This window comes from Bombus fervidus, chromosome 18, assembly GCF_041682495.2.
Source record: "Bombus fervidus isolate BK054 chromosome 18, iyBomFerv1, whole genome shotgun sequence".
In the NCBI taxonomy this organism is placed as follows: Eukaryota; Metazoa; Arthropoda; class Insecta; order Hymenoptera; family Apidae; genus Bombus; species Bombus fervidus.
The window spans coordinates 7,075,595-7,103,058 of record NC_091534.1 but is presented as its reverse complement, the minus strand read 5'-3'; the positions used below and the strand labels follow the sequence as shown (position 1 = coordinate 7,103,058).

The 27,464-nt window shown below is 36.8% G+C and overlaps 2 protein-coding genes and 2 long non-coding RNA genes across 12 annotated transcripts in view; 3 read left to right on the top strand and 1 right to left on the bottom strand.

The window, feature by feature from the left end:
* Positions 1–27,464, bottom strand: part of Nrx-1 (neurexin 1) — a 661,903-nt gene that overhangs the window by 78,418 nt on the left and 556,021 nt on the right. For all 9 annotated transcript variants that reach the window (XM_072020892.1, XM_072020888.1, XM_072020889.1 and 6 more), the window contains 3 exons: positions 10,490–10,783; positions 7,979–8,157; positions 6,303–6,474 (listed from right to left, as the gene is read on the bottom strand). In XM_072020892.1, coding sequence (XP_071876993.1) covers positions 6,303–6,474; positions 7,979–8,157; positions 10,490–10,783 — 645 coding nt within the window. The remainder of the gene's footprint in view (positions 1–6,302; positions 6,475–7,978; positions 8,158–10,489; positions 10,784–27,464) is intronic.
* Positions 15,762–17,009, top strand: LOC139996365 (uncharacterized). The gene is made up of 2 exons (XR_011802216.1): positions 15,762–15,984; positions 16,525–17,009. It is a non-coding gene; the product is annotated as an uncharacterized lncRNA (long non-coding RNA).
* On the top strand, positions 18,237–19,523 carry LOC141445935 (uncharacterized). Its single transcript, XM_074112147.1, has 3 exons — positions 18,237–18,335; positions 18,779–19,003; positions 19,389–19,523. Exons 2-3 carry the CDS (start codon positions 18,807–18,809, stop codon positions 19,402–19,404), a joined length of 213 nt encoding a protein of 70 aa, XP_073968248.1. The 5' UTR covers positions 18,237–18,335; positions 18,779–18,806; the 3' UTR covers positions 19,405–19,523.
* On the top strand, positions 23,730–25,522 carry LOC139996562 (uncharacterized). Its single transcript, XR_011802282.1, has 2 exons — positions 23,730–23,821; positions 25,390–25,522. It is a non-coding gene; the product is annotated as an uncharacterized lncRNA (long non-coding RNA).

Here is a 27,464-nt window from a genome sequence, read left to right as displayed (position 1 = left end):
ACTAACTATAACTAATTCTAATTATCAAAATTATATATAGCCGCCATTTTCTAACCTGCCGAAAAGAATAACCACCTTCCTTCATACTTTCCTAGTCCTTCCAATCCACATAATGACGCTGAAGTTACTAATTTCAACTAGCTATAAGTAATTCGAAATATCAAAATTATATTTATCCGCCATTTTCTAACCTGCCGTAAAGAATACCCACGTTCCTTCATACATTCCTAGTCCTTCCAATCCAGATAATAACGCTGAAGTTACTAATTTCAGCTAGCTTTAACTAATTAGAATTATCAAAATTATTTATAGTCGCCACTTTTTGACCTGTCGTTAAAAATACCCATCTTCCTTCATACATTCCTGGTACTTCCTAACCACATAATTGCGCTGAAGTTACTAATTTCAACTAGCTTTAACTAACTCTAATTATCAAAATTATATATAGCCGCCATTTTCTAACCTGCCGTAAAGAATAACCACCTTTCTTCATACTTTCCTAGTCCTTCCAATCCACATAATGACGCTGAAGTTACTAATTTCAACTAACTTTAACTAATTCTAATTATCAAAATTATATATAGCCGCCATTTTCTAACCTGCCGTAAAGAATAACCACCTTCGTTCATACATTCCTAGTCCTTCCAATCCAGATAATGACGCTGAAGTTACTAATTTCAACTAGCTTTTACTAATTACAATTATCAAAATTATGTTTAGCCGCCACTTTCTGACCTGCCCTAAAATATTACCACCTTCCTTCATACATATCTAGTCCTTCCTATCCACATAATTACAGTGAAGTTACTAAGTTCAATTAACTTTAACTAATACTAATTATCAAAATTATTTATAGCCGTCACTTTCTGACCTGCTCTAAAATATTACCACCTTCGTTCATACATTTCTAGTCCTTCCTATCCACATAATTGCACTGAAGTTACTAATTTCAACTAGCTTTAACTAATTCTAATCATCAAAATTATATATGGCCGCCATTTTCTAACCTGCCGTAAAAAATAACCGTCTTCAATCATACATTCCTGGTCCTTCCTATCCACATAATTGCGCTGAAGTTACTAATTTCAACTAGCTTTAACTAATTATAATTATCAAAATTATGTATAGCCGCCACTTTCTGACCTGTCGTAAAAAATAACCACCATCCTTCATACATTCCTAGCCCTTCCAATCCAGATAATGACGCTGAAGTTACTAATTTCAACTAGCTTTCAATAATTACAATTATCAAAATTATGTATAGCCGCCATTTTCTAACCTGCCGTTAAAAATACCCATCTTCCTTCATACATTCCTGGTACTTCCTATCCACATAATTGCGCTGAAGTTACTAATTTCAACTAGCTTTAACTAATTGTAATTATCAAAATTATATATAGCCGCCACTTTCTGACCTGTCGTAAAAATAACCACCATCCTTCATACATTTCTAGTCCTTCCTATCCACATAATTACAGTGATGTTACTAATTTCAACTAGCTTTAACTAATTCTAATTATCAAAATTATTATTAGCCACCACTTCTGACCTGCTCTGAAATATTACCACCTTCGTTCATACATTTCTAGTCCTTCCTATCCACATAATTGCACTGAAGTTACTAATTTCAACTAGCTTTAACTAATTCTAATTATCAAAATTATATAGAGCTGCCATTTTCTAACCTGCCGTAAAAAATAACCGCCTCCTTTCATACATTCCTAGTCCTTCCTATCCAGATAATGACGCTGGAGTTACTAATTTCTACTAGCATTAACTAATTCTAATTATCAAAATTATATATAGCCGCCATTTTCTAACCTGCCGTAAAAAATAACCGCCTCCTTTCATACATACCTAGTCCTTCCTATCCAGATAATGACGCTGAAGTTACTAATTTCAACTTACTATAACTAATTCGAATTATCAAAATTATATATAGCCGCCATTTTCTAACCTGCCGTAAAGAATAACCACCTTTCTTCATACTTTCCTAGTCCTTCCAATCCACATAATGACGCTGAAGTTACTAATTTCAACTAACTTTAACTAATTCTAATTATCAAAATTATATATAGCCGCCATTTTCTAACCTGCCGTAAAGAATAACCACCTTCGTTCATACTTTCCTAGTCCTTCCAATCCACATAATGACGCTGAAGTTACTAATTTCAACTAGCTTTAACTAATTCGAATTATCAAAATTATATTTATCCGCCATTTTCTAACCTGCCGTAAAGAATACCCACGTTCCTTCATACATTCCTAGTCCTTCCAATCCAGATAATGACGCAGAAGTTACTAATTTCAACTAGCTTTTACTAATTACAATTATCAAAATTATGTTTAGCCGCCACTTTCTGACCTGCCCTAAAATATTACCACCTTCCTTCATACATATCTAGTCCTTCCTATCCACATAATTACAGTGAAGTTACTAATTTCAACTAACTTTAACTAATACTAATTATCAAAATTATTTATAGCCGTCACTTTCTGACCTGCTCTAAAATATTACCACCTTCGTTCATACATTTCTAGTCCTTCCTATCCACATAATTGCACTGAAGTTACTAATTTCAACTAGCTTTAACTAATTCTAATTATCAAAATTATATAGAGCTGCCATTTTCTAACCTGCCGTAAAAAATAACTGCCTCCTTTCATACATTCCTAGTCCTTCCTATCCACATAATTGCACTGAAGTTACTAACTTCAACTAGCTTTAACTAATTAGGATTATCAAAATTATATAGCCGCCCCTTTCTGACCTGCTCTAAAATATTACCACCTTCGCTCATACATTTCTAGTCCTTCCTATCCACATAATTGCACTGAAGTTACTAATTTCAACTAGCTTTAACTAATTCTAATTATCAAGATTATATATAGCCGCCACTTTCTGACCTGTCGTAAAAATAACCACCATCCTTCATACATTTCTAGTCATTGCTATCCACATAATTACAGTGATGTTACTAATTTCAACTAGCTTTAACTAATTCTAATTATCAAAATTATTATTAGCCACCACTTCTGATCTGCTCTGAAATATTATCACCTTTCTTCATACATATCTAGTCCTTCCCATCCACATAATTGCACTGAAGTTACTAATTTCAACTAGCTTTAACTAATTATAATTATCAAAATTATATATAGCCGCCACTTTCTGACCTGCCGTAAGAAATAACCACCATCCTTCATACATTCCTATTCCTTCCTATCCACATAATTGCACTGAAGTTACTAATTTCAACTAGCTTTAACTAATTAGGATTATCAAAATTATATAGCCGCCACTTTCTGACCTGCTCTAAAATATTACCACCTTCGTTCATACATTTCTAGTCCTTCCTATCCACATAATTGCACTGAAGTTACTAATTTCAACTAGCTTTAACTAATTCTAATTATCAAAATTATTTATAGCCGCCACTTTCTGACCTGCCGTAAAAAATAACCACTTTCCTTCATACATTCCTGGTCCTTCCAATCCAGATAATGACGCTGAAGTTACTAAATTCAACTAGCTTTAACTAATTATAATTATCAAAATTATATATTGCCGCCACTTTCTGACCTGCCGTTAAAAATAACCACCATCCTTCATACATTCCTAGTCCTTCCAATCCAGATAATGACGCTGAAGTTACTAATTTCAACTAGCTTTAACTAATTATAATTATCAAAATTATATATAGCCGCCACTTTCTGACCTGCCGTTAAAAATAACCACCATCCTTCATACATTCGTAGTCCTTCCAATTCAGATAATGACGCTGAAGTTACTAATTTCAACTAGCTTTAACTAATTATAATTATCAAAATCATATATAGCCGCCACTTTCTGACCTGTCGTAAAAAATAACCACCATCCTTCATACATTCCTAGTCCTTCCAATCCAGATAATGACGCTGAAGTTACTAATTTCAACTAGCTTTAACTAATTATAATTATCAAAATCATTTATAGCCGCCACTTTCTGACCTGTCGTGAAAAATAACCACCATCCTTCATATATTCCTAGTCCTTCCAATCCACATAATTGCACTGAAGTTACTAATTTCAACATGTGCTAACTAATTATAATTATCAAAATTATATTTAGCCGCCACTTTCTGACCTGCCGTAAGAAATAACCACCATCCTTCATACATTCCTAGTCCTTCCAATCCAGATAATGACGCTGAAGTTACTAATTTCAACTAGCTTTAACTAATTAGGATTATCAAAATTATATAGCCGCCACTTTCTGACCTGCTCTAAAATATGACCACCTTCGTTCATACATTTCTAGTCCTTCCTATCCACATAATTGCACTGAAGTTACTAATTTCAACTAGCTTTAACTAATTCTAATTATCAAAATTATTTATAGCCGCCACTTTCTGACCTGCCGTTAAAAATAACCACCATCCTTCATACATTCCTAGTCCTTCCAATTCAGATAATGACGCTGAAGTTACTAATTTCAACTAGCTTTAACTAATAATAATTATCAAAATTATATATAGCCGCCACTTTCTGACCTGCCGTTAAAAATAACCACCATCCTTCATACATTCCTAGTCCTTCCAATTCAGATAATGACGCTGAAGTTACTAATTTCAACTAGCTTTAACTAATTATAATTATCAAAATCATTTATAGCCGCCACTTTCTGACCTGTCGTAAAAAATAACCACCATCCTTCATATATTCCTAGTCCTTCCAATCCAGATAATGACGCTGAAGTTACTAATTTCAACTAGCTTTAACTAATTATAATTATCAAAATTATATATTGCCGCCACTTTCTGCCCTGCCCTACAATATTACCGCCTTCCTTCATACATTCCTAGTCCTTCCAATCCAGATAATGACGCTGAAGTTAGTAATTTCAACTAGCTTTAACTAATTATAATTATCAAAATTATATATAGCCGCCATTTTCCAACCTGTCGTAAAGAATAACCGCCTTCTTTCATTCATTCCTATTCATTCCTATCCAGATAATTGCGCTGTTATTACTAATTTCAACTAGCTTTAAGAGCAGTGCTTTAGATGTTCCACCTGTTAGATGTTCCTCAACTATTTTCAACAATGGTAATCAATTTCCCACGACACGCACGACACCCGGTTCATCATCGAGGGTCACGAAAACGCTGGCTACTCGTGGGATCATTCACCCTACCACCCTATCACTAGTTTCCCACGGTTCTGGGACCGCGAATGGTACGAGGGAAGCTTATAAAAGGCACCAAAAGACTACAGTCCCATTCAGTTGCTTGCCGGCAACCATATCGTTGCTATACCTTCAGCACTTTCGTTTCGAGTCGTGTACTCTAACGTTGCAAGGCGAAACTGAACTGTGTGTTACTTTTCTTTCCTCCAAATTTACTTGTTCTGTTTGTTAGTAAAAAAAGAAGAATCATCGAGAAATGATCGTTTGGTTTGTTACTGTAGCTCACTGTTAGAGTAGTTTTCTTGTTTACAACAGACGTGTACTATTATTTTTTAATTTATATAAATGTGTATAAAATACACAAGTGGCTTAAAAATTACAAATGATAAAATAATTTACATAAAATTACACAAAATGGAGAAACCTGTGACTTTCCTTCTGTTCAGATTTTGTTGTGTTATTTAGTAATAAGACATGAAAGCGTGACTTTCATTGTGATGTTTTATTATTTCACGTATTGGTGTCTATTTGCTGGCAAAGGCATATTGTTCATAGGCGACGTGTATTCTTAAATTTAAATCACTATGAAACATGCTAATTCATAGAAAAATTCAGAGATTATAGCAGGGTCAGGCTTGGGCATTGTCTAAATGGAATATTTGAAAAATGATTATTTAAATATTATCTGAGTAGATATTATTTTGAAATAGTTGGCAACTAATTAAATAATTTGGCTATATCGTTTACAATTAAACATACTAAAAACACAATGTCTAATATTCAACTCAAGTTAATTATATGTTATTTTATTTCCAAATAGTTAACTAAAATAGAAAATTATTTGACAAGAATTTATCTGTTCTTAACCCAAGATAAAGTCACTTTTCCCCATATTATTTTAAGAACAAGAAGAGCAGCAAAGTACTTGAAGGTAATTCATTATCTCAAATTACCATTTTTTAATCTTCATTTCAAACAAAATTTGCCCAAATCTGAGCAAGGCTAAGCATCAAACCTGCACGAGGAAACTATGACGATTCAACGAGTACGTAAATCTTTTTTGTGTTCGATTGTGATTGCTTTGAAGAAGAGTGGCATCTAACGAAACCTGAAGAAATAATGATCGTTACTTACCGGATGGATGATTCGACTGCAAATTGTAATCGTCGACCTGCAGCGTGCTGTTCGGCCCTGTTCTAGTGAATCTCACCACGTGATACTGGTTGTCATTCACTTTCACACCGACCTCACCGATCGGATGATCGTTCGTCCCCATATTGTAAACAGCGAAAACGTTTCCTTCCACCTGCAAGATAACAAAAAATATAATTAACAACTGTTCCAAACATCTCTAAAAAATCTGTGAACATCTATGTCAACGGTATATATGAAATTCGAGAGTTACAGCGATTTTGTTGTCCGTATCTGTACAGAAGCTCGTGGACAAATTGGTGGAACAACGTCGATAATGATTTTGCAAAATTCTATGTGCGAGCAAACGTTAGTTGCGCTTAAAATTTGATTAATTTCCACTGTACGTACTCATTTGGTCGATAGCAGAGACAATTGTGTCTTTGACGGTAATAATTTTGTTTCTAAATTGTATACTTTTTAAATGAAGAATATTAGTATCTGATAAGAGTAGATTTTTACATGGAATATCGAGGTTTCTTGATAGAATTTCTATCAAATATGTAATTCGACATTTTTAGTAATCCATTCTTTGTTTTTCATCTGGTAATCGTATTGATGATTTTAATGAGCACTGAAGTATGAAGGTCACATTATACGTCACTTGTTTAAATATCTTATACAGATTATATCAATTACAATCAATCAATTGATTGAAAAAAGATATCAAATACAGATTAATCGATTAATCAATGTTTGACGAGTATCATTTGTGTTATTTTTCCAGAAATTACGTGGTACCATTAAATTGTGTAATGAATTAATTAAATAAATAATAAACATAATCACTTAGATTGAAATCAACGCAATTAACGTCTTTAGACATATTTCCACATGTTTCTATGTTTTAAACGTATCTCTTAAGATAAACTGCTATTTAGCATATATTCCTGCTTACGCATTTAACAGCGATTAAGCCACAATTTGCCTGTCATCGCCACTTAACATTCAAATCTCATTACCTAGATCTAAAAATGCCATTTGCGTTTTTCTTTCTAGTAATAATCAGCATGAAATATTGTCGCACATAAAATTGTACGCAATATAATAAAATTCTATTTAAATTTAAATATATTACAGTATTATAAATGTATGTAATATATGTATACAGTATTATAAATATATTACATATATTATTGTATCATATACTATGTAACATATGAGAGAATTTGGGATTTCACAGGTAAAATCACGCGATATACATTCTTGCACCTATCGTAATCAGTTAATTAACAAATAATACTTATACGATATACTTTATATGTGAAATTACAAATTTCCTTTCTTGAAGATCGACGTAACAATACTTCCAAATTATTCTATAATTATTAACAATTTAATGGTTTCACGAAACACTGTGTGTGACCAAATTTTGTACTCTTAATAAGCAGCTTAGAACTATGACTCAAATTAATCTGTAATTACTAACAATTTAATAGTTTTACGAAGTACTACGTGTGAACAAATTTTCTACTCCTTAAGCAGCTTATGAACTATGATCTAAATTATCCTATAGCCACTAACAATGTAATGGTTTTACGAAATATCATGTGTGACCAAATTTTGTACTTGTTAAGCAGTTTATGAACTACGACTCGAATTGTTCTATCGTTACTAACAATTTCAATCTCGAGATAGTCGTTGCTGGAAGCAGATTCTATTCTGACGAGGACGGCGTCGCTCACGCTTGTTACAAAGCCCAAGGCCACCGTGTCTCTCTTCATCTCCGGCCTCTGATTCGGTGGGAACGTGTAGGTGATAATTCCTCTGCCTGCTCCGAATTCGTAAGCTGCTGCTTCTGTAACGACACAATTGCGCACGATAAGCCCAGGAAATACAGAAAATTATTAAACGTTAGAGCTAACCAACCACTAAAATGTAAAAGTCTGTGAGGAAGGAATCGCAATGACAGAGATCATATTATATGGAAGGATAATTCACCACAGGGGAAGCTAACTTTTCACCTGATACGTTTTTACCAAAAACTCATTCCACTTTCCACAGATACGTTATCGTACATTTATAACAGTTGCTTATTATAGTACCTATCATTAGTAATCATGCCATCGACACGAACTGGCTTGTCACTGGAAGAAATTAAAATACAACGAAGTGAACTGAATGAAAAGTTAGACACGAGGAGTATCTTTTACAACTATCAAACAACATGTAGTCTTTCAACGTATAACTTTCGATTCTTCTAACTCTCTGAATTTCTCTGAATTTAATTAATGACTAAAAATTTCCCATTTCTCATAGTTGCTGTTAGTCCACGACCTATTACCCTATCATCCAATTTAATAAATTTATCAATAAGATTTATCTCGTGATTCTACTTAAATATATGCTTCTTAACATTCATTGATCTTCCAAATTTTACATTAACTATACCTGGATGATTCCATGATATTCTACATTCATTCATTTTATATATATATATATATATATATATATATATATATAGAAGCAGAATTTTCAACATGACGTTCTCTTCAACAAACAATGTTGATAACAATATTGCAAGAAATTTTTTTAAGTTGCTTATCTTTTTCTAAAACATCTAGGCCGTGAAGTATATATGTTTACAGTAATAGCGTTAACACCACTCAACGTAAGTGCTCTAGATTAGAGTGATCAGATACGCCTCGTAAAACGAGGAAACTTATTTCGCCTCTTCACGCAGCCTCTAACAACAAATATTTCGTACAACAATTTTCTACCTTCGAATAACAAAACGCCGAAGAAAGGGGCTGCTAAGCTACTTTACTCCTTTATCAAACTCCTTAGAAAATGTACGCCTAATCGGATATTCTTAATACAGATTACCGTCGTTCTGCTTAGGCTAAATATACTCGGAACGTACAAAATTTACATACAATGTTTTAATACATTTCCTCAATAAAACATGGTATTTTGTATGGAAAGGGCGCAGATGCAGCTCGTCTGCTGAGTGTTACAACGAAGACAGTTACATTGGGAAATATGCTCTGTACAATTTCGATACGCATTACATTATTATCTCCAAGACGACGGTTTTTGATAAGAGAAAAGAAAAAGGGAAAGAAGTAGATAGGAATCGTCGGATAAAGCTTCCTTAAACTTCAAGGAGCGTGTTTATTGTGTAACTTATACAGAGTGAGTCGGTAGAAACTACCAACGTTCGTCAACGATTTTATCAAAGAATGTCTGAAGTGGAATATGTTGCATCTGATGACCAGATGAGTACATTTTGGTTTCTTAATATCTCACATCTTGTAAGATATTAAGATAACCTTGAGCTTCTTAATAGCCTTCATATTAATACATGTAATATTTGTTATATTTGCAACATTAGTCGATCCACCTGGACATTCTCTAGGAAAAGGTAATTTGTACCAAAAATGCCACAAGTTTGGCAGGTACTTTAACTCGAACTCGTCAAACTTGATGTATGAAAGACAAAGATGATAAAAGCGTTTCTCCTGTTTTATACATTGAACTCGACAAATTCGAGTTGACACATATACAAAAGTAATGTCTTTTCGATGACAAATCATCATTACTATTTCTATTATTATATTCATTTAATAATATTGTACAATGTATAAAACACAGAGATAATAAAAGCGTCTGTCCTTCTGCTTCATACAATACATCAAATTCAACAAATTCAAGTTAAAATATCTGCTGAAGTCTCATTACCTTACAAATGAAACTATTCACTTTACAAAGTAAGTTAAAACTTTGGTAACAATATTATTTTATACGTTCCTATCATTATCATTCCATCCATTATCGGTGGTATTTTATCGCTGTATAATAACATCGTACTTTAAATTATCAAACAACAATAATAATACTGTTACCGAAATAATATTATTTTTCAACAGAGCCATTTCATCCGATGGTTTCCATCGACTCACCCAACAGTTGGCAACTAAGTGAATGCGGATTTTACCATTAAATGGTATTGACAAAACCCGCAATCGCTTAGTTGCCAAGCCAATATTTCACGCACGAAGGAAAAAATGGGAAAGTATCGGAACGCCAACTTCGTCCGAGTCCTACGGCGATGTTTATGAAATGTTCCCGCCTCACAGAACACAGCCTGTTATTTGTCCGCCGTGTACATGAAATATGCATGTTTTTACCTTCGTTACACGTCGGCCCAGTAAAACTGGTCATGTCACAGTCGCACGTGTAACTGTTCCATTGTTGCACGCACGTGCCATGATTCGAGCAGAGATCGTGCGTGCACTTTTTCCCAGCGTGCATGCTGGCGTACATGTCGCAGCCAGATTCCACCAGAGAGCTGGGAACCACCGCGTCGGAGATGAGATTGGTGCTCTCGCCACTCAGGTCCAACGACGACAGACAGCCCTCGAAACCGTGTCTGCTGAGTATTTGCTTCGGTAGCTGGCCGTACTGCGACTTCTCCACGCCACCTGAAATTACGTAAACGTCGCGTTAGTTGGACGGAAGATCGCGGTTTCCTTGGACGCTCGGGCAAACCCATAGATCGTCAAATGGTTTGCACGATGGTCGAACGACATTGCAAAGAATCGTTTAAAGTAACGATCAGTTCGTGGCTATGTTGTTTATCAATGATAGTTAGGTTTTCTTGCCTGTGAATCATCGTATCCTGCTGATACGAAGAAACGATTATCCGCAAGTGATAGAAACCAAGCGCGGGGACAGAATGGTAAAATGTGCTAAGATAGACAATAAATTGGAATTTCTTTTCAGCCATGAAACGAAGCTCAGTTACTTGTATTCGCTTCTGTAGGAATCGCTTCTCCTGACTTTGTTCTACGTTCTCGCAGTATGTATATCTATGTCGGAGATGAAAGGACATCGGGGCCTTTCTTTCACAATGTTTGCGAAGGTGCCCAATACTTTAGTCCAGACTTTTTATTATAGACGTACTTAAACAATAAAACTGAGAAATAGCTGTTTATGAGTTAGGTCAGTTACGATGGTCCGAGATTTATGACAGTGGGCTTGGGCTCGGAGTGACATAACGGGTCGTTGAACGTAGCCACGATCACGGGGGGGACGTGTACCTAACAGAGGTATGAAATAATTAAATAACTCTCCTTAAAAACAGAGATTGACCCGAGGGACACAGAGAGGTACGGAGAGGAGTATGTAAGGGCAGTTACACTTGCACTGACTCTCAATCAGGTAAGTTCGACAAGTTCAGTGAACAGGTACGTCGAGTCCCAAACCGCAATCGTCATCCCGTTGACCGTGTATTCGCTATCGAACCTAAATTCATCGTCATCGACATCTCGATTATTCAATCACCGCTACCACTTGTTAACCTTTGCAATACGCAATTCCCTTTTTAGGGTTAAGCAAATTATCGTCATAGTTAATCGTCTTTTCTCGCTTCACAAAAACGTAACGCGAGTGGATCTACGTGGAGCATATGCGCAATGAAAGCGACGATACAGAGCGTTCAGAAGCTTCAGCGAACGAAATTAAAAAGAACTTCTCGGTCAAGAAATATATGAAGATTTTTAATTGAATAATCTTCCAGAACGCGAGATGAATTTTCAGTATTTGACAATGCTCACGATGTTCAAGAAAAACGATGTAAACACGCACACTATTTGTCCAATATTTTAAGACTTTGCCACTTGGGGAAAACGTGACATATTGCGTGAATACACAGCGGCTCGCATTAATGTTAGGGTACTCTGTGAAATAGAATAACTTTCGGAATAAGGGATCAAACGACCCGAGTTTCTTTGAGAAGCTAGAGTTAGTTGACTGGATGACGTAGAAAGAAGTTTTGAAAAGATCGCGACTGGTCCGAGCCGCGAAAAAATGGCGAAGGTCGCTTTTCACGTCTATTTATCAGACTCTGTAATGAAAATTTTAACAATACGTTCTGTCGATTTATGTCTGCTATATACATGCTAAAAATTTAATCGAAATCGTTTGGTGCGGAAGTGGGCAATCATCGAAAGATACAAAAATCTTTTAGATTTGTTAGAGGGAAAGGCGGAAAGTGGCGAGAAGCTGCGATTCGCACAATTTTCATCTTTTGTAGCTCGCAGCAACGTTAAGCCCAAAATTATTTTGTATTAAAGAGCGTTCGAATATTAATATGAGCCTCTGATTGTCGTAAACAAACGATCGAGGTAATCGCGAATTTACGACTCTTATTCGAATTGAAAAATTGTTTACGAGCGATTGTTCCGCATTGCTCGGATATAACGCGTTGGAAAACCACCTATAAATAGGAATTCGCCTAGGTTCAACCGAAGAGTTGCTTGGAGCTTCAGAGAATCCTTAATTCTCAAGCTTCGGTAGGTATGCGCTTAAACTTTAATTTCTCAGCTTTAATTCCATTGCTCGTTACATTGCACGCGTTAGAAATGAATCAGATTATCACAATCTCGATTATTTTCTTGTCCAAAAATTGAATATGAAACCTTCGCTTGTTTCGTAAATGTAAAAAGAACAAATATCCTTAGCCTTCTGACTAGGGAAATCTCGTCACTCGAATTTCCAATTTCTTGAACGTAATTTTTTCCTCGCTTGTCGAACTCCAATTTTCAAAAGCCTGCTTCCCTTCTTTCCTATCGGTAAGTGGCGTTACAGTGACATATTTAGGAAGTGAAACTACTCTAATTGAAATTGATTTATCGTTCATTTTATGGACGTAGCGTAGCAGATTATATGCCAGTGAAATAAAAATTTCCAACATAGCTGACATTAAAAAACAAAAACTACAACTAAGACTTCCGATACAGTTTCGTTTCCTCATGCAACGCTGCTTACACAGTAAATCCCGCAATTTCTAATTAACCGTAGCTTCTTCAATCTGATTATATTTCCATTCTATTAAGATATAATTAACAAGAATTGGAATTGCATTCAGCAGGTGAATTAAGCTGCAGAAAGCATCATGAAGAACAAGCTTTTTAGTGCGACATGTATGGCCAGTATTTTATTTGCCATCCTTCTCATCCAATTTTCGATAACTTTATCGAATTCTGAACCTGTTGTGAGCGGCGTGGTGTCACATGAGAACGGGATGGACAAAGTCAACGTTCCGGTTGCCAGAGACTTTATTTATGTGAAGAGGCGCACTACCACACCAAAATGTCCACCTGACCGTCCAGTATTTCTCAGTAGACATTGCAGGGCAGTTTTTTAACTCGCGATTATCCAGTTAATAGGTTTCTACCTTTCAAGATTCCGCGAAATGAATTATATCTGTCTCTGTTTCTGTTTGCCTTTCGTCGCTTCGTGAATGATGTGCAGTGAACGTTACTCACTTGCTTATTGATTGTGCATATTTATGTAGTATTATATTTATATATATATTTGTACTATATATATATATGTAGTCCATAATAAAGGGAGTAAAGGTTGCATTTAACGTGTCAAGATTTATCAACCTATTTAATTTACTTGTTTTATTTACCTGTTTAATTTATCAACGTGTTTAAATATACGCGGAAATATTTAAAAAAGCAACGATAGAATATTTATGATCGTGCGATTGAATGTTCAAGTGGGACCACAAGCTGATATGTGACCACAAGCTAAAAAATGCGAATCCTCTTGAGCGCGACATAGATCTGACGCGTCCTCATTATAACGTCAAATAGGAGACAATTAGGGTAATTCGTGATACTCGACGAAGAAGCTACTCGTCAGCGATAATCTAACTTATATCGTATTTATCCCATCGACAGAAGAAAATAATCTGAACTAACAGCGCGAGTCGATCGGCATAATGCGCTGGAACATCCTAAAAATTGAAATCCGCTTGGAACTTAGCAGCTGCTTATAGCGTCTCACTGAAAGCTGCTGTCTCCCCAACGCTGTTAAACATTTTATCAATAACTTTTTACACGTTCCACGCTATTTCATTCATTCTTTATCGCTTCCTAATTTTGTGAATATATTAAAACAGATTAGGAGCTGTTCTAACGATCGAATGGAACGTAGCTAATGCGAAAAAAGCAGCGGTGAAAATTTTGTCTCGCGGATGGTCGTCCCACAATTCGTTCGACGACAGCAGCTTCTTCAATCATCTCGTTTCCTCGTTCTATTTATTAAGACAGCATTAATAGGATCTGGGATTGCATCCAACAGGTGAATCAACTTGCAGAAAGCGCCACGAAGAACCGGCTGACAAGTGCAACACGTGTGAGCGGTGTTTGCGATCCTTCGTGGAATTCTGCACAATATGCCGGCACTAGAGGCACGGGTCGATGATCCAACTTCTCAGCTGCAACTTAGAGAACGCTTTTTGTGCTTGCATTGCCTCGTACTACGACCACAATGTCTCAGCGGCCAGCTATGTGCACGTAATGCGGTCGATGACAGAAACTACTTGCTCCGTAATTCTCAGTGTCATCAAATCTGTAATATTCAACACGTGCGTTTTTGCTCGCGTTTCTACTTCTTTTACTCATTGTCTCGAACTTTAATATCGTCTGTTACCACTCCTGTGTATTTTAACTTCCGTTTATCGTCGATCGAGCGAGGAGGAATGTAAGAGACAAGATGATAAAAATGTTCGAGTTTGTCAGAATTTTATTGCGAACGCTAGACGTAGATTTTGATGGAAATTTCTGAGAGAAGGTTTAAAAAACGTGTACAATTACGCGACCGAGTCTTCGGGCGGATTTGAAAGAACGGAGAGTCAAGTGTTTTATCATTTGCGTATATTCGTGCTATGTCGTACCGTAATTCGTGTTATTCGTATCATTCATTATTTTAATAGATGCATTTCTAAGACTTGCGTTACAATAATGAAGAGGATCCTACCTGGGAAATATTAATGACAACATGTGGAACGATGCTTGAGACTAGCAGGCGAGAGACTGAAACTGTCCGATTGTAACTGTAGGAATTTCAACTTATATATAGGCGATTCTTGAACAAGTTATATCCGATTTACGCGAAGCAGTCGCTGATAAACGATTTTCAAATCGCGGACAGCGGTCACGAATTCGAGATTGCGCTAATCGCTTCCTTGTGCGCTTGTCGGAGTTAGAATTTTAGAATAAAAGACGCAAATGTTTAACAGGAGGTTAAAAAATATTTGCAACTTCGAGCTTGGATCTCTAAGTGGATTTGGAGACCATAGGCAGCACGTGTTTCGTATCAGCGATTTATAGAACACGCGATATATTTAACAGATTAATTTAATAATTAGATAATTTTGGATAGAATATATTTATACATATTATATAATATAAATAAATATTTAAATTATATATTAAAATATTACCATGTATTATATATTCTATTATATTAATATATTAAAGATATTAAAATACTCTAACAAATAGCAATATCGCAGAAGCAAACATTTTATACGAATGGGACTATTTGTGCGATGCTTTAAGATTCCATCGGGTGGAAGAAATCGCAGCGAGTTGCGCGAACATATTTGCGAGGAAGCGATTAGTGCAATCTGGAATTCGTGACTGTTGTCCATGGTCGGAAAATTGTTTATCAGCGACGGGTTCGCGTAGCTGGGACACAACGTGTCCGAAAACCGCCTATAAATTGAAATTGGTATAGATAGAAGCGAACAGTTACTCGGAGCCTGCCACTGAAAATTAGTTAGTCTCGAGTTAGTAGTCAACATTTCGTCATTGCTACTTTACAGGTACGATTCTATTCGTTATGGCACTGCGCCACTAACAAACGAATTAGATTATTTTTGAACGAATCGCAACAGGAGTTGAGGAGCTTCCTCAAAGAGAAACTTCAAACCTAACGTACAAATGCAAGGAATATCTATCGACTGATATTTTTCTTCATTTTCCGAATATAAAAAGAACAAAGATCTGTCGATTAGATAAGATAATTTAACTCGTTCCAATTCCCAATTTACGTCCCCGTTTAACGAAACTGCAATTTTCAAAAACATCATCTTATCCTTCTTAGAAGTAAATGGTATTATGTTTAAGATTGATCCGTCTTTCTGAATTCTTAATTTTATGAATATATAGCACCTTTTCAGACAGTGTAATTATCAATTGGACCATAGATGCTTCCAACACAATTTACCTAATTAGCTATTTTATCTCGTGAGAGGTTCTTCCACGCTTTTTCTCAACTCGTAGTTGGCGATAATTTCTCCAATCGCGTCGTTTTCTCATCTTGCAAAGAGATCATTAATAGGAATTGCATTTACATCCAACAGGTGCATCAATTTCAGGGAAGTACCATGAAGAATTGGCTGATAAGTGGAACACGCGCGATCGCTCTTCTCTACATCTTCCTGCTCGCGCAGTCGTTTTTGGTTACTTCGACCAATTCTGAACCTGATGCGATCTCTATGATGTCACGGAAGGTTGCAGCCACTGGCCCAGCTGCTAGAATCCGCACTAAAAAAGTTACAAAGCCGAAGACATGTAGCCGGATGGACATCTAGCTGCAGGCTCCAGAAGAATATTCAATTAACATTAAGATTCTTCAAATTTGTTCGATTGACAAACATCTGCGTTTCTGTTCCCTCTCTTTTTGGTCATCGACTGTCACTTTGTATCTTGAGGAGCATTGACGTTGCAAGATTCAAAGGACGTTGATTACTGATTGATCGATTACTAGCTCATTGATTTTGTATATTCAGAATCCTGTTCCTTGTCGATTGAATTACAAAGAATGCAATAAACAAGATAACGCAAACAGTGAATTTGTTATGATTTAGTTATAAACTCTACTTAGAACATTTTTACAACCGCGCAATTCAGTTTCCTGATTGAATTACAGATGTATGTAGGTGGAATATACAATATATTAAAAGTAACAAATATTTTGATACGATTGGGCTTAGGTTTCAGCTATGTCGAAGTATAAGACACAGAGTATGTGGAACGAGTTACAATTACGCTAAGCCACGCATACGTATCCATGAAAGATCGAGAAGGATTTCGATATTTCAGTATGAGAATTCACATCTTTTTACCATTTTGCTACCAGGAAGATCATCTAACGATTTCTGCGGTTAACCAAAATCCGCGGAAGTTTCATCAACTGCCTTTTTAGGGCTAAGCAAACTATCGTCATAGTTAATCGTCTCTTCTCGCTACACAGAAACGTAACGCGAGTGGATCTACGTGGAGCAGATGCGCAATGAAAGCGACGATACAGGGCGTTCAGAAGCTTCAGCGAACGAAATTAAAAAGAACTTTTCGGTCAAGAAATATATGAAGATTTTTAATTGAATGATCTTCCAGAACGCGAGATGAATTTTCAGCATTTGACAATGCTCACGATGTTCAAGAAAAACGATGTAAACACGCACACTATTTGTCCAATATTTTAAGACTTTGCCACTTGGAGAAAACGTGACATATTGCGTGAATACACAGCGGCTCGCATTAATGTTAGGATACTCTGTGAAATAGAATAACTTTCGGAATATGGGATCAAACGACCCGAGTTTCTTTGAGAAGCTAGAGTTAGTTGACTGGATGACGTAAAAAGAAGTTTTGAAAAGATCGCGACTGGTCCAAGCCGCGAAAAAATGGCGAAGGTCGCTTTTCACGTCTATTTATCAGACTCTGTAATAAAAATTTTAACAATACGTTCTGTCGATTTATGTCTGCTATATACATGCTAAAAATTTAATCGAAATCGTTTGGTGCGGAAGTGGGCAATCATCGAAAGATACAAAAATCTTTTAGATTTGTTAGAGGGAAAGGCGGAAAGTGGCGAGAAGCTGCGATTCGCACAATTTTCATCTTTTGTAGCTCGCAGCAACGTTAAGCCCAAAATTATTTTGTATTGAAGAGCGTTCGAATATTAGCATGAGCCGCTGTTTGTCGCAAGCAAACGATAGAGGTAATCGCGAATTTACGACTCTTTTTCGAATTGAAAAATTGTTTACGAGCGATTGTTCCGCGTTGCTCGGATATAACGCGTTGGAAAACCACCTATAAATAGGAATTCGCCTCGGTTCAACCGAAGAGCTGCTTGGAGCTTCAGAGAATCCTTAATTCTCAAGCTTCGGTAGGTATGCGCTTAAACTTTAATTTCTCAGCTTTAATTCCATTGCTCGTTACATTGCACGCGTTAGAAATGAATCAGATTATCACAATCTCGATTATTTTCTTGTCCAAAAATTGAGTATGAAACCTTCGCTTGTTTCGTAAATGTAGAAAGAACAAAGATCCTTAGCCTTCTGACTAGGGAAATCTCGTCACTCGAATTTCCAATTTCTTGAACGTAATTTTTTCCTCGCTTGTCGAACTTCAATTTTCAAAAGCCTGCTTCCCTTCTTCCTATCGGTAAGTGACGTTACAGTGACATATTCAGGAACTGAAACTAGTCTAACTGAAATTGATTTGTTGCCAATTTTATGGACATAGCGTGGCATCGTAGGTTTGGTGTCACCAAAATGATCAACTCAAACGGAAAAAATATATAAGAAATTTCAGCTGCTGCAAATTCAGAAACACAAGCCAACTCCCAAGAAGCGCCATGGCAAACTTGTTCAGAGGAATAATGCGTTTAAGCAACGTTCTCTTCGTCATCGTTCTTATCCAGCTTTTGGTGGTTTCTACATATTCCGAGGCTGTCGATGACAATGTGGAACTAGGGGAGGCACGGGATATTATAAAAGCACCGCCGAGATGTCCAGCTGGTCAGGTGATGACTCGAAGGGGATGCTTAACCCCGTAAGTTCACTGTTCGAATGTTTATATCTTCCTTACTTTTTCCGTGCTCTAATTTCCTAATCGCAATTTTCATTGCGATTAACATTCGCGCATCGCAACTACATTCCTTTCTATCGTACTGTTATCGAATTGATTATTTTTCGAATATACTGAAACGCTTGTTACAGTTGGTAGAAAGACAAGTGTTCTTTATTTAACTCACGTAACTTTTCTTTCCAACAATTAAACATTCTACCATTAGAATACTAATTAAAATAATAATAACCGATGAACGAAACAAAGACGAAACCCTGTTACTAATTAGTAACTCTCAAAATTAAAACACAAGTTGATTAAAATTGCACTTAAAATGCTGTTACGGTTACTGAATTTCGCTATGTTGCAGTGTGCCCGGCAGGTAAATTCGAAGCAAGAGAAACTGCATTCGACCACATCGGCAAGGCGATGAATGTACTTGCTATATTTTATATCTTATAAGAATTCTGTTTCTTGTTGCAATTTGAATAAATGGAATATACAAGACACTCGACGTCTCCTCCATTCAATTTGCCGTTCGCGATAAATTCCAACCGATTTCGATCCAAGAACCTGCACCACCTGCTTATGGCGCGAAACAAGCAAACGCGATTCTTTATGATATCGACGAATGGTGTAGACGTGGCGGATTATTCTGCAAGAGTTGGTGCGACGATTAGTACGCGAAATAAAGGATAATCCCGAGCCAAACAACTCGACGAACGGATCGTTGCGAGCGAGAAGCTGCGATTTTTCATTGCGACCGTAAAAACGCGCTTATTATTTACCAACGCTATCTTTATCACTTGTTTATCGAGTCGTACGTTAGAAAAATAATGAAGCGAATGTGGCAGACCGCGCAATGGGACAACCAGCTGTTTATGAATCTAATCTCGTTTCTGATAGAATATATACGGTTTATAGGTCAGGTGCGTCGTTCATTTCAGTTACCTGGTAATGCATTCGCTTCGTCGATCGGATCATCATTCGCGTAATCGTAGTCGGTTACTGGTGAAACTTCTCTTACAATTCCAACTATTCGGACAGACTTCTGCCGGTTTCTTAGAAATTAGAAATAATCGCTGACGTGATAGTAAGTACCGATCGCGTTAATAACGTTAGTGTGACAGAAATAGTGTGGAATAATTAGAGACGACACTGCGTGTCGTAATTAGAACGTTAAGTTAGCAACTCAAATTGCCCTGATCGCAGGATATAAACGTCTGACGAAGCAGACCGGGAATATATTTTTGACGAGTATACTCGCGACGAAGGAATGGCAATGTTTCGTGTTACGACGAGTATACTCGTCATGCGTGAAAAATAGTTAAAATTTACAGTTTAAATTGCAAGTTAGTATTTTGCTCGATTCGAGCAATTGCAGTAAACTATAGTAATAAGATTAGAAAGCAAAACAGCGATTTCGTTGCAATTTAATTGTACGCTATAACAGCCACGCGTACTCTGTGCTCGACGAATATACTCGTCGTTTACTTTCTGCCGCACATTTTAGGTTCGCACTTCTTAAACAGATCGCAACAGCTTCATCGACATGTCATTTTCCGCCGCTTGTATCTTCCTCGTGATTATCATATCGTCAACGTATGATTCCCTGGAACAAGAATACACCAGTACGTGGATAATTTATGCGCGACAATTTGTGTAACATTTACACACCATAAGAATTGTATCCTTCAATGGTAGCGTGTAAAACACGCGTAAGAAGCTTGCTAACTTCGTAATTCTTCAGATTACACGAGACTGGAAATAAGGATCGAATACATTCTCGAAATACCCAAGTTGGATCAGCCTGACTATTGTGACAATTTTTACATAATAGGTCCTCCTCTGAGGAAGTGTCCTGCAGGTAAATGGAGGGATCATTTGGGAAGATGCAGAACTATATAGTAAGTCCCCTGCTATAGCTTTTTCTTCTTCGTGTACTTTCTCATCAACGCCACATCGGCACATCCGATGAATCGAGAAATATTTGAACGTTTAAAAAATGTATTATCTGTGTTACATAGGTCGAGGCATCGTCTAACATGATCATCTCAATTATTCTCGTGGCGAGTGAAAATGTCTTGATAAGTAAAAATGGATGATACGACCTCGAGAGTTGACATCTGACTTTTGCCGCGTTTTTCATTTTTTAAGCAAGTTCACAAAGCTACCTCTAAGCTTGCTCCAAGTATATTTTATCCATTGTTCCTTAAGTAACATCATAAAACATATTTCTCTTCGTTTCTCTTCTTTCTTGTTCCCTTATCGTCACCCATTTACCGCTACATCCTGTTAGCCAAGTTAAAATTAAAGGAAATCCGAAATACTCGGACAAAGAAGTAAAGTAAGAGGAAGCTGCGAATATATGCAAAAATAAAATTGCGGTTACAAGTTGGAAACAAAAATCGAAACGCTTGAATTACGTTCTTCATTCGACGGTGGTCGGTCGTGCGTCTATTTTTCTATTCAGCGCTGTGTATCGTCCGCCTCTTAAGCATCTCGTTACGTAGCTCGTGGACTTTTAATTTAACGACGGTTGATCGTAGGCTACATAGCGAACAACAATAAGAATCTACTATTACGCGAAATTGTTCAGTGCGTCAGAATTTACAAGAAGAATCTTGCAGAAATTCCAACGTTATATCCACTTTCCAAAAAGGTATCATGAAGAATCGATCATTTCACGTATCGTGTCCGATCGGTATGTTTTTCGTTCTTCTTGTCGCGCAACTGTCGCCAACGTGGTCCACTGCTGAGACGATCGACGATAAATTGAAAAAATACTCCTCTTCGCAAAAGGACGTCTCTCCATTATTTGCACTGTCAGAAATCAGAAATCGATCGCCCAAACGTTACACTGCGGAAGATCAGCATCGGACGAACGGGATGAATACCTTGGTAACGGACGTCGATAACGTGGAATCGTCGGAGAATGGAAATTCCTATAAGAAAACTAATCGGGTTGGAAAAATGATGGATCGTTTGATTCGAAGAAAGAAGCACCTAATCGGTCCGTTCCGCTTGTTTCGTGGTTTCAAGTGTCCCAGAGGTACGCTGAAAGATCATCGGGGAAAATGCAGAAAACCTTACCAGTAGTACATTTCTCGATATTAATCTTATATTTTTGAATATTCAACATAATGCTAGTTATTTGACTTTCGACGATTAATCACGAACACGCCGAGTTGCTTCAAATTGTCTAATTCTTTGTTCGTCAATTAAAGAAGAAGAAATGTTACTTCTAACGTTTGATCGAGGAATTTCTAAACGTTCTGTGGTTTTTCAATTTTTGTGGCAGTAAATGTTCTTTGAAATTTTATTCGATACATTCATATTATATTTTACTTTCGATTATAAAGTCGATGAACATCCTGAGTTGTGCACATTCTGTAAATAACATCGAACTTACACATAAGAAATGTATACGCATACGCAAATGCACTGTGCTACTTTAGCTTTGTATTCTTTAAAATCATCACAGAAATAAAGAAATTTATCTGCAGTTTCTGGCGGTTTTCTTCCGTTCACCTATTGCACGCATCTTTGTACAAATTCTTCGCCTCGTTCGAAGGAAGCGTAACGGATTTTGCGGTTAAATATTCTACGACGACGACGATAAACGATATATACAATTTACGTTTCTATCGTATTATAAATATTTCATTCAAATTTTCCATATTTTATACTGCTCGGAATTATCGCGCTAACGACGACGAAGGAAAATGACCCCTGCCATGATTGTTTTCGACTAATTATCAGATGTACGAGAGTAGACCCTTTCAGGATGCAAATAGGCAGCCTTGAAGAACGAGCGTAATTTTTTATCTCCATCCTTTTCGAACTGTTTGCTAACGTTTTAAGCTGCACGATAACGGGGAAGCTAATCGATTAATCGGTTCACACGTTTTACAAATTTCCCCAGCGATCGAACTCGCTAGCTAACTAATATCTCTTCGTACACCATAAACTCGACTTATCAGGCGAAAAAACGTCTCTTCTAAACGCTACAACTTATTGTTCCGAAGATAGGTGACGATAAGTGAGCGTTGCGAGGAAACTACCGTCTTTGTATTTTTTTCGAATTTTTATTTTTACTATGTGCAAGTTTCTAATTGGTCTGGGTGGTTGGCTGGAGGTGGTTCGAGAGACGTTGAAGAGGGGATTTTCGGTATTATAAATTATTTTGCGAAGCTTGCGAGGTAGGTTTCCTCATTTTTCTGCCTATGGTGAAATATTTGCAACGCTATTCGCAGTAAGCGGTAAGTCTTCTGCTCAGCCGCGAGCCTTTCGCTACATGAAACTTAAATTTCTGGCACTCGGACGACGGTGCAGATGCGACCACACGCATCTATTTAACGTATAGTTGAAAAATATGGGAGATTTTCTCATTTTCAATCGTACAATTTTGCACCTGCCTTGGTCACACGTATCTCATACGAGTTATATTTTCCTACGTCTTCTACATTTCGTTTGGCAACGCGTTAGCAACGCTGAGCCTGTTACCACTGCATCGGATATTCTTTCAGTATAGCGATTTTCAAGAAGTCCCAGCAACTTTCTAAGCACAATGAGAAATTGGTCCAGCGATATGCCATTTTGGACGAGTAGTTTCTTCGTTGTTGTAATCCTGTTGGCAACAACGTTCACGTTATCGAAATGCGAGACAATGGACGATCCAAATATACTGGCATCTCCTCGATCGAACAAGGAACTCAACTTTAGGTACATAATCGATGTTCCTCTACGCCAATGCCCTAAACATCAGAAAAGGGATCACTTGGGAAAATGCAGAGACATCTTGTGAGTATGCTGTTACATCTTCCAACATTTACGCCAGCTTTGGATAAATTAGAGAAAAAGAAGCGAGTCTGAATAAAGTTTAGTTAATTAGTTAATTACGATTAAGTAAAGTTTATTCGAACCGAAAGATAAAAAATAAGTATACATAAAATAAGTAGCTTTATTTTGTGTTCAGATCAGGTAAATCGCTTTCCAATAATTTTGCATTTTATTTAACTCTCTCGAGTAAGATAACTAGTAGTTAATTTGCACCTTGAGATGTTCATTTGAATGTTAAGTATCTAATGAAATACCTGAGTTGTGTGCGATCTGACCAAATTATTTTACGAAGATAACGATATTTGCTTTGAAAATTGCTCTAATTTTCATTAACCTTAAGTATAATAATAATAATTAAGTATAATAATAATAACATAATAATAAGTCTGCGAACTTGCGTACACCAGCATCTCCGATCGACACAGCTTTGGCACCAGAGAATTGAAAATTATTTCAGACGTTATTTCACGAGACATTTATTCGAATATAAAATATTTTAAACGTTTTAAAGTAGCAGCCAAGTAGAACAAGACGAAATAGTCGTTCTTTAGATATTTCATTTAAAACAATAGCCAAGTTTTACCTTGTTTCTTAATAAACTGTCTGATCCTTGATTATATTGATTAATATAAAACACTCACTTCGAACAGATCGTGTTTGATCTACGTATATAAACGAATAACTTGTTGGCAGTATATTACAGAAGACAGAAGACAGAAAATAGTTGGTGGTGTCACGTCCCACGAGTCGTGCGATCCGTAACGCGAAAGTAAAATTAATAAATTCTCCTAAACCGAGGTAATTTAAAACGTTTATTCGAAACCGTGTTTAAGTATTTGAAGCGAAAGGCAGTGGAATCCGCTGAAAACTATATCTTGCGGAAACTCATCTAACTGTGTTTTTATGTTATGTCTTTATAACGATATTAAGACAATTTAAATTGTAAACAAGTCGGCAGTTGGACAAACGTTGGGGATCTTGCCGAACATTTTCAAAAGAAAGACCCCGACGTTTTTTCATCTCCGACGGATATGAATGTAGCGACTCAGAGAAGTCAGTACGAGAATATTTACCGCTCGGTTATCGAGTAAATTAGTTATCGTTTTGTCTATCGAAGAATTAGTTATCATTTTGTCTATCGAAGAATCATCGCTTGTCAACCGAAGAATCGTCATTTTGTCAGCCGAAGAATTTCATATCCGTCAGTCAATTGTCAATCTCGAAATCGAGTAAGATTTCAATAAATCATTTTATATTGTTAATCTACTTTCGAACAACTTTAATCCTCTTCCGTGCCACTATTCCCGCACATAGCAGGTTAGCCGAAAGTGGAGCTTATTGCAAGTTGCATTAAACGTCGGTTGACGCTACCTCCTCGTCTGCGACTCAATAGAACGTAACAGTTTTGCACTCGTTTTAGTCCAACTCTTATAACAAACACTTTAGTCCAACACATACAACAAATTTGTTCCATAAAATTTCTTGGCAACGACGATTCGTTAATTTCATATTTTCTTCTCACATTTCAGTGGAGTTCCTACGAACGGTTGCGAGCTTCCAGCTACAAAAATCGTGGATCTACTTGCGATAATTTACACTTTACGAATATTTTCCTCTCTCTTACGTTTGTAGCTACGATGAAATAAATCATTTTAAAAACAACATATGTATAACGCTTGTTTCCCTCGCGCTGCACTTGATAATCGTTTGGAAGTTTTCTGTTCGATGATGATACACGCCGATTGCGATGAAACTTTGCGCAAGCGTTGCTGCAGCTACCCGTAACAATTTATCACTAACACGCTGTTCGTTTTTCGTTTTAAGGGAGAGATTAACCCTTTTATCGGAGCCCTTTTTATTATTTTTTAAGTATTTATTAATCGATCAAAGACGTGAAGCAAACAGAGGTCACAGCGTATCGCGAGACTAAAATTCGCGGGAAGGATTTTTCGGAAAAATCACTTGTTTGCAAAGATCGCATAAAAAGATTCGATTTACGTGAAATGGCTCGGATAAAAGGGATGATCCGTCCCTTAGAGCAAAGGCAGCTCCCTTGGGTAGTTGCGACCAACGCTTACGCAATGTTTCATGAAAATCGGCGCGTGGACGTAGGAAATGTTTTGCACGATACGTTATTAAAGAAACTGAAAAAATCGTGGAAAACACGATTAGAAGATTAGTAAATAAAACACAGACAGTAAACAGAATGTTGATTATGAGCGTACGCTACTTCCGGATTTTTACTTTCGACTTTTTACGCAAGATACAACTACAAAACAAAAAAATCTCATATCTATTTTATTTTTCCGCGATTTCCAGTGCTTCTGAGCAACTGGTAAACAGCGTGAAGTCGTTTCCTAGCGATAGCGAAGAGTCACGAGTTTGTTCAAGTTTGTTACCGTACGCGTAAAATGCTCGTTTTATTTCCCGACCACGCTCCGTCAAGAACAAAAAGTTATCGTCGCTTTGAAGTGTTTTACGGTTTCCTTTTACAGTTTTGTCTTTGTCTTTTCAAATATTTTACGTTCATTCGGTCGCCTTCGGATGCACTTGGAATATTTTTCCATAGCTGGCCCGCAGTTTTCGCGCTGATTACAAAATGCTCTTTCGTTCTGTTTCCCAACATTCTGAGTCGTAAAACACCGGTTTCGATCAACCAGTTAGCTGTTGCGACCTCTGTGAAAACTCTGGAAAGCGTGCGCCGAAAATGTGTGGCAAAAAGTAAGCTATGACGAGTATACTCGTCAAACACAGGCTGCCATAGCGTAGAAATAAGTTGCAACGAAATGGCTGTTTTATTTTTCTTACGCGTGACGAGTATACTCGTGAAGAAATGGCAATGTTTTGTGTTACGACGAGTATACTCGTCAAACACAGAGTACGTGTGGTTGTCATAGCGTAGAAATAAGTTTCAAAGAAATGACTGCTTTATTTTTCTTACGCGTTACAAGTATACTTGACGTGAAGAAATGGCAATGTTTTGTGTTACGACGAGTATACTCGTCACGCGTAATAAAAATAAAACAGTCATTTCTATGCAACTTATTTCTACGCTCTCTTTCTACGTCCTCTGTGTTTGACGAGTATACTCGTCATCGCTTACTTTTACTCGTCGTAAAGAGATGGCAATGTTTTGTGTTACGACGAGTATACTCGCCAAGCGTAAGAAAAATAAGACAGTCATTTCGTTGCAACTTATTTCACATACAAAATGTACACAAAATATTGCCATTTCTTCGCGACGAGTATACTCGTCGGAAACAGCTAACTGGCTACAGCTTGTGTACCACGGAACTTTGAATATGCGAGCTAATACAGGAATGTCGGTCGGATAGTCGAATCGCTTCGTTTTCATATTTGTGAAGATTATACATCTTCACTTTACTGTTTTATAAAAATTCACGTTGAACAAAGACGATTTCCATATAAGAATAAAATAATTTCCTTTAGATTCCATTTTCGTTGGGCAATTTTCTTTAGAAGGAACGCATAAGCGTAACAGTCAGTGACAATCTTAACAAGTAGGTCAGAAAACAGGGTCAGAAAAGAAATGAATGAAACGAGTGTGTAGCAAACATAGCAAACGTATCTCAGTTAGCTTTAA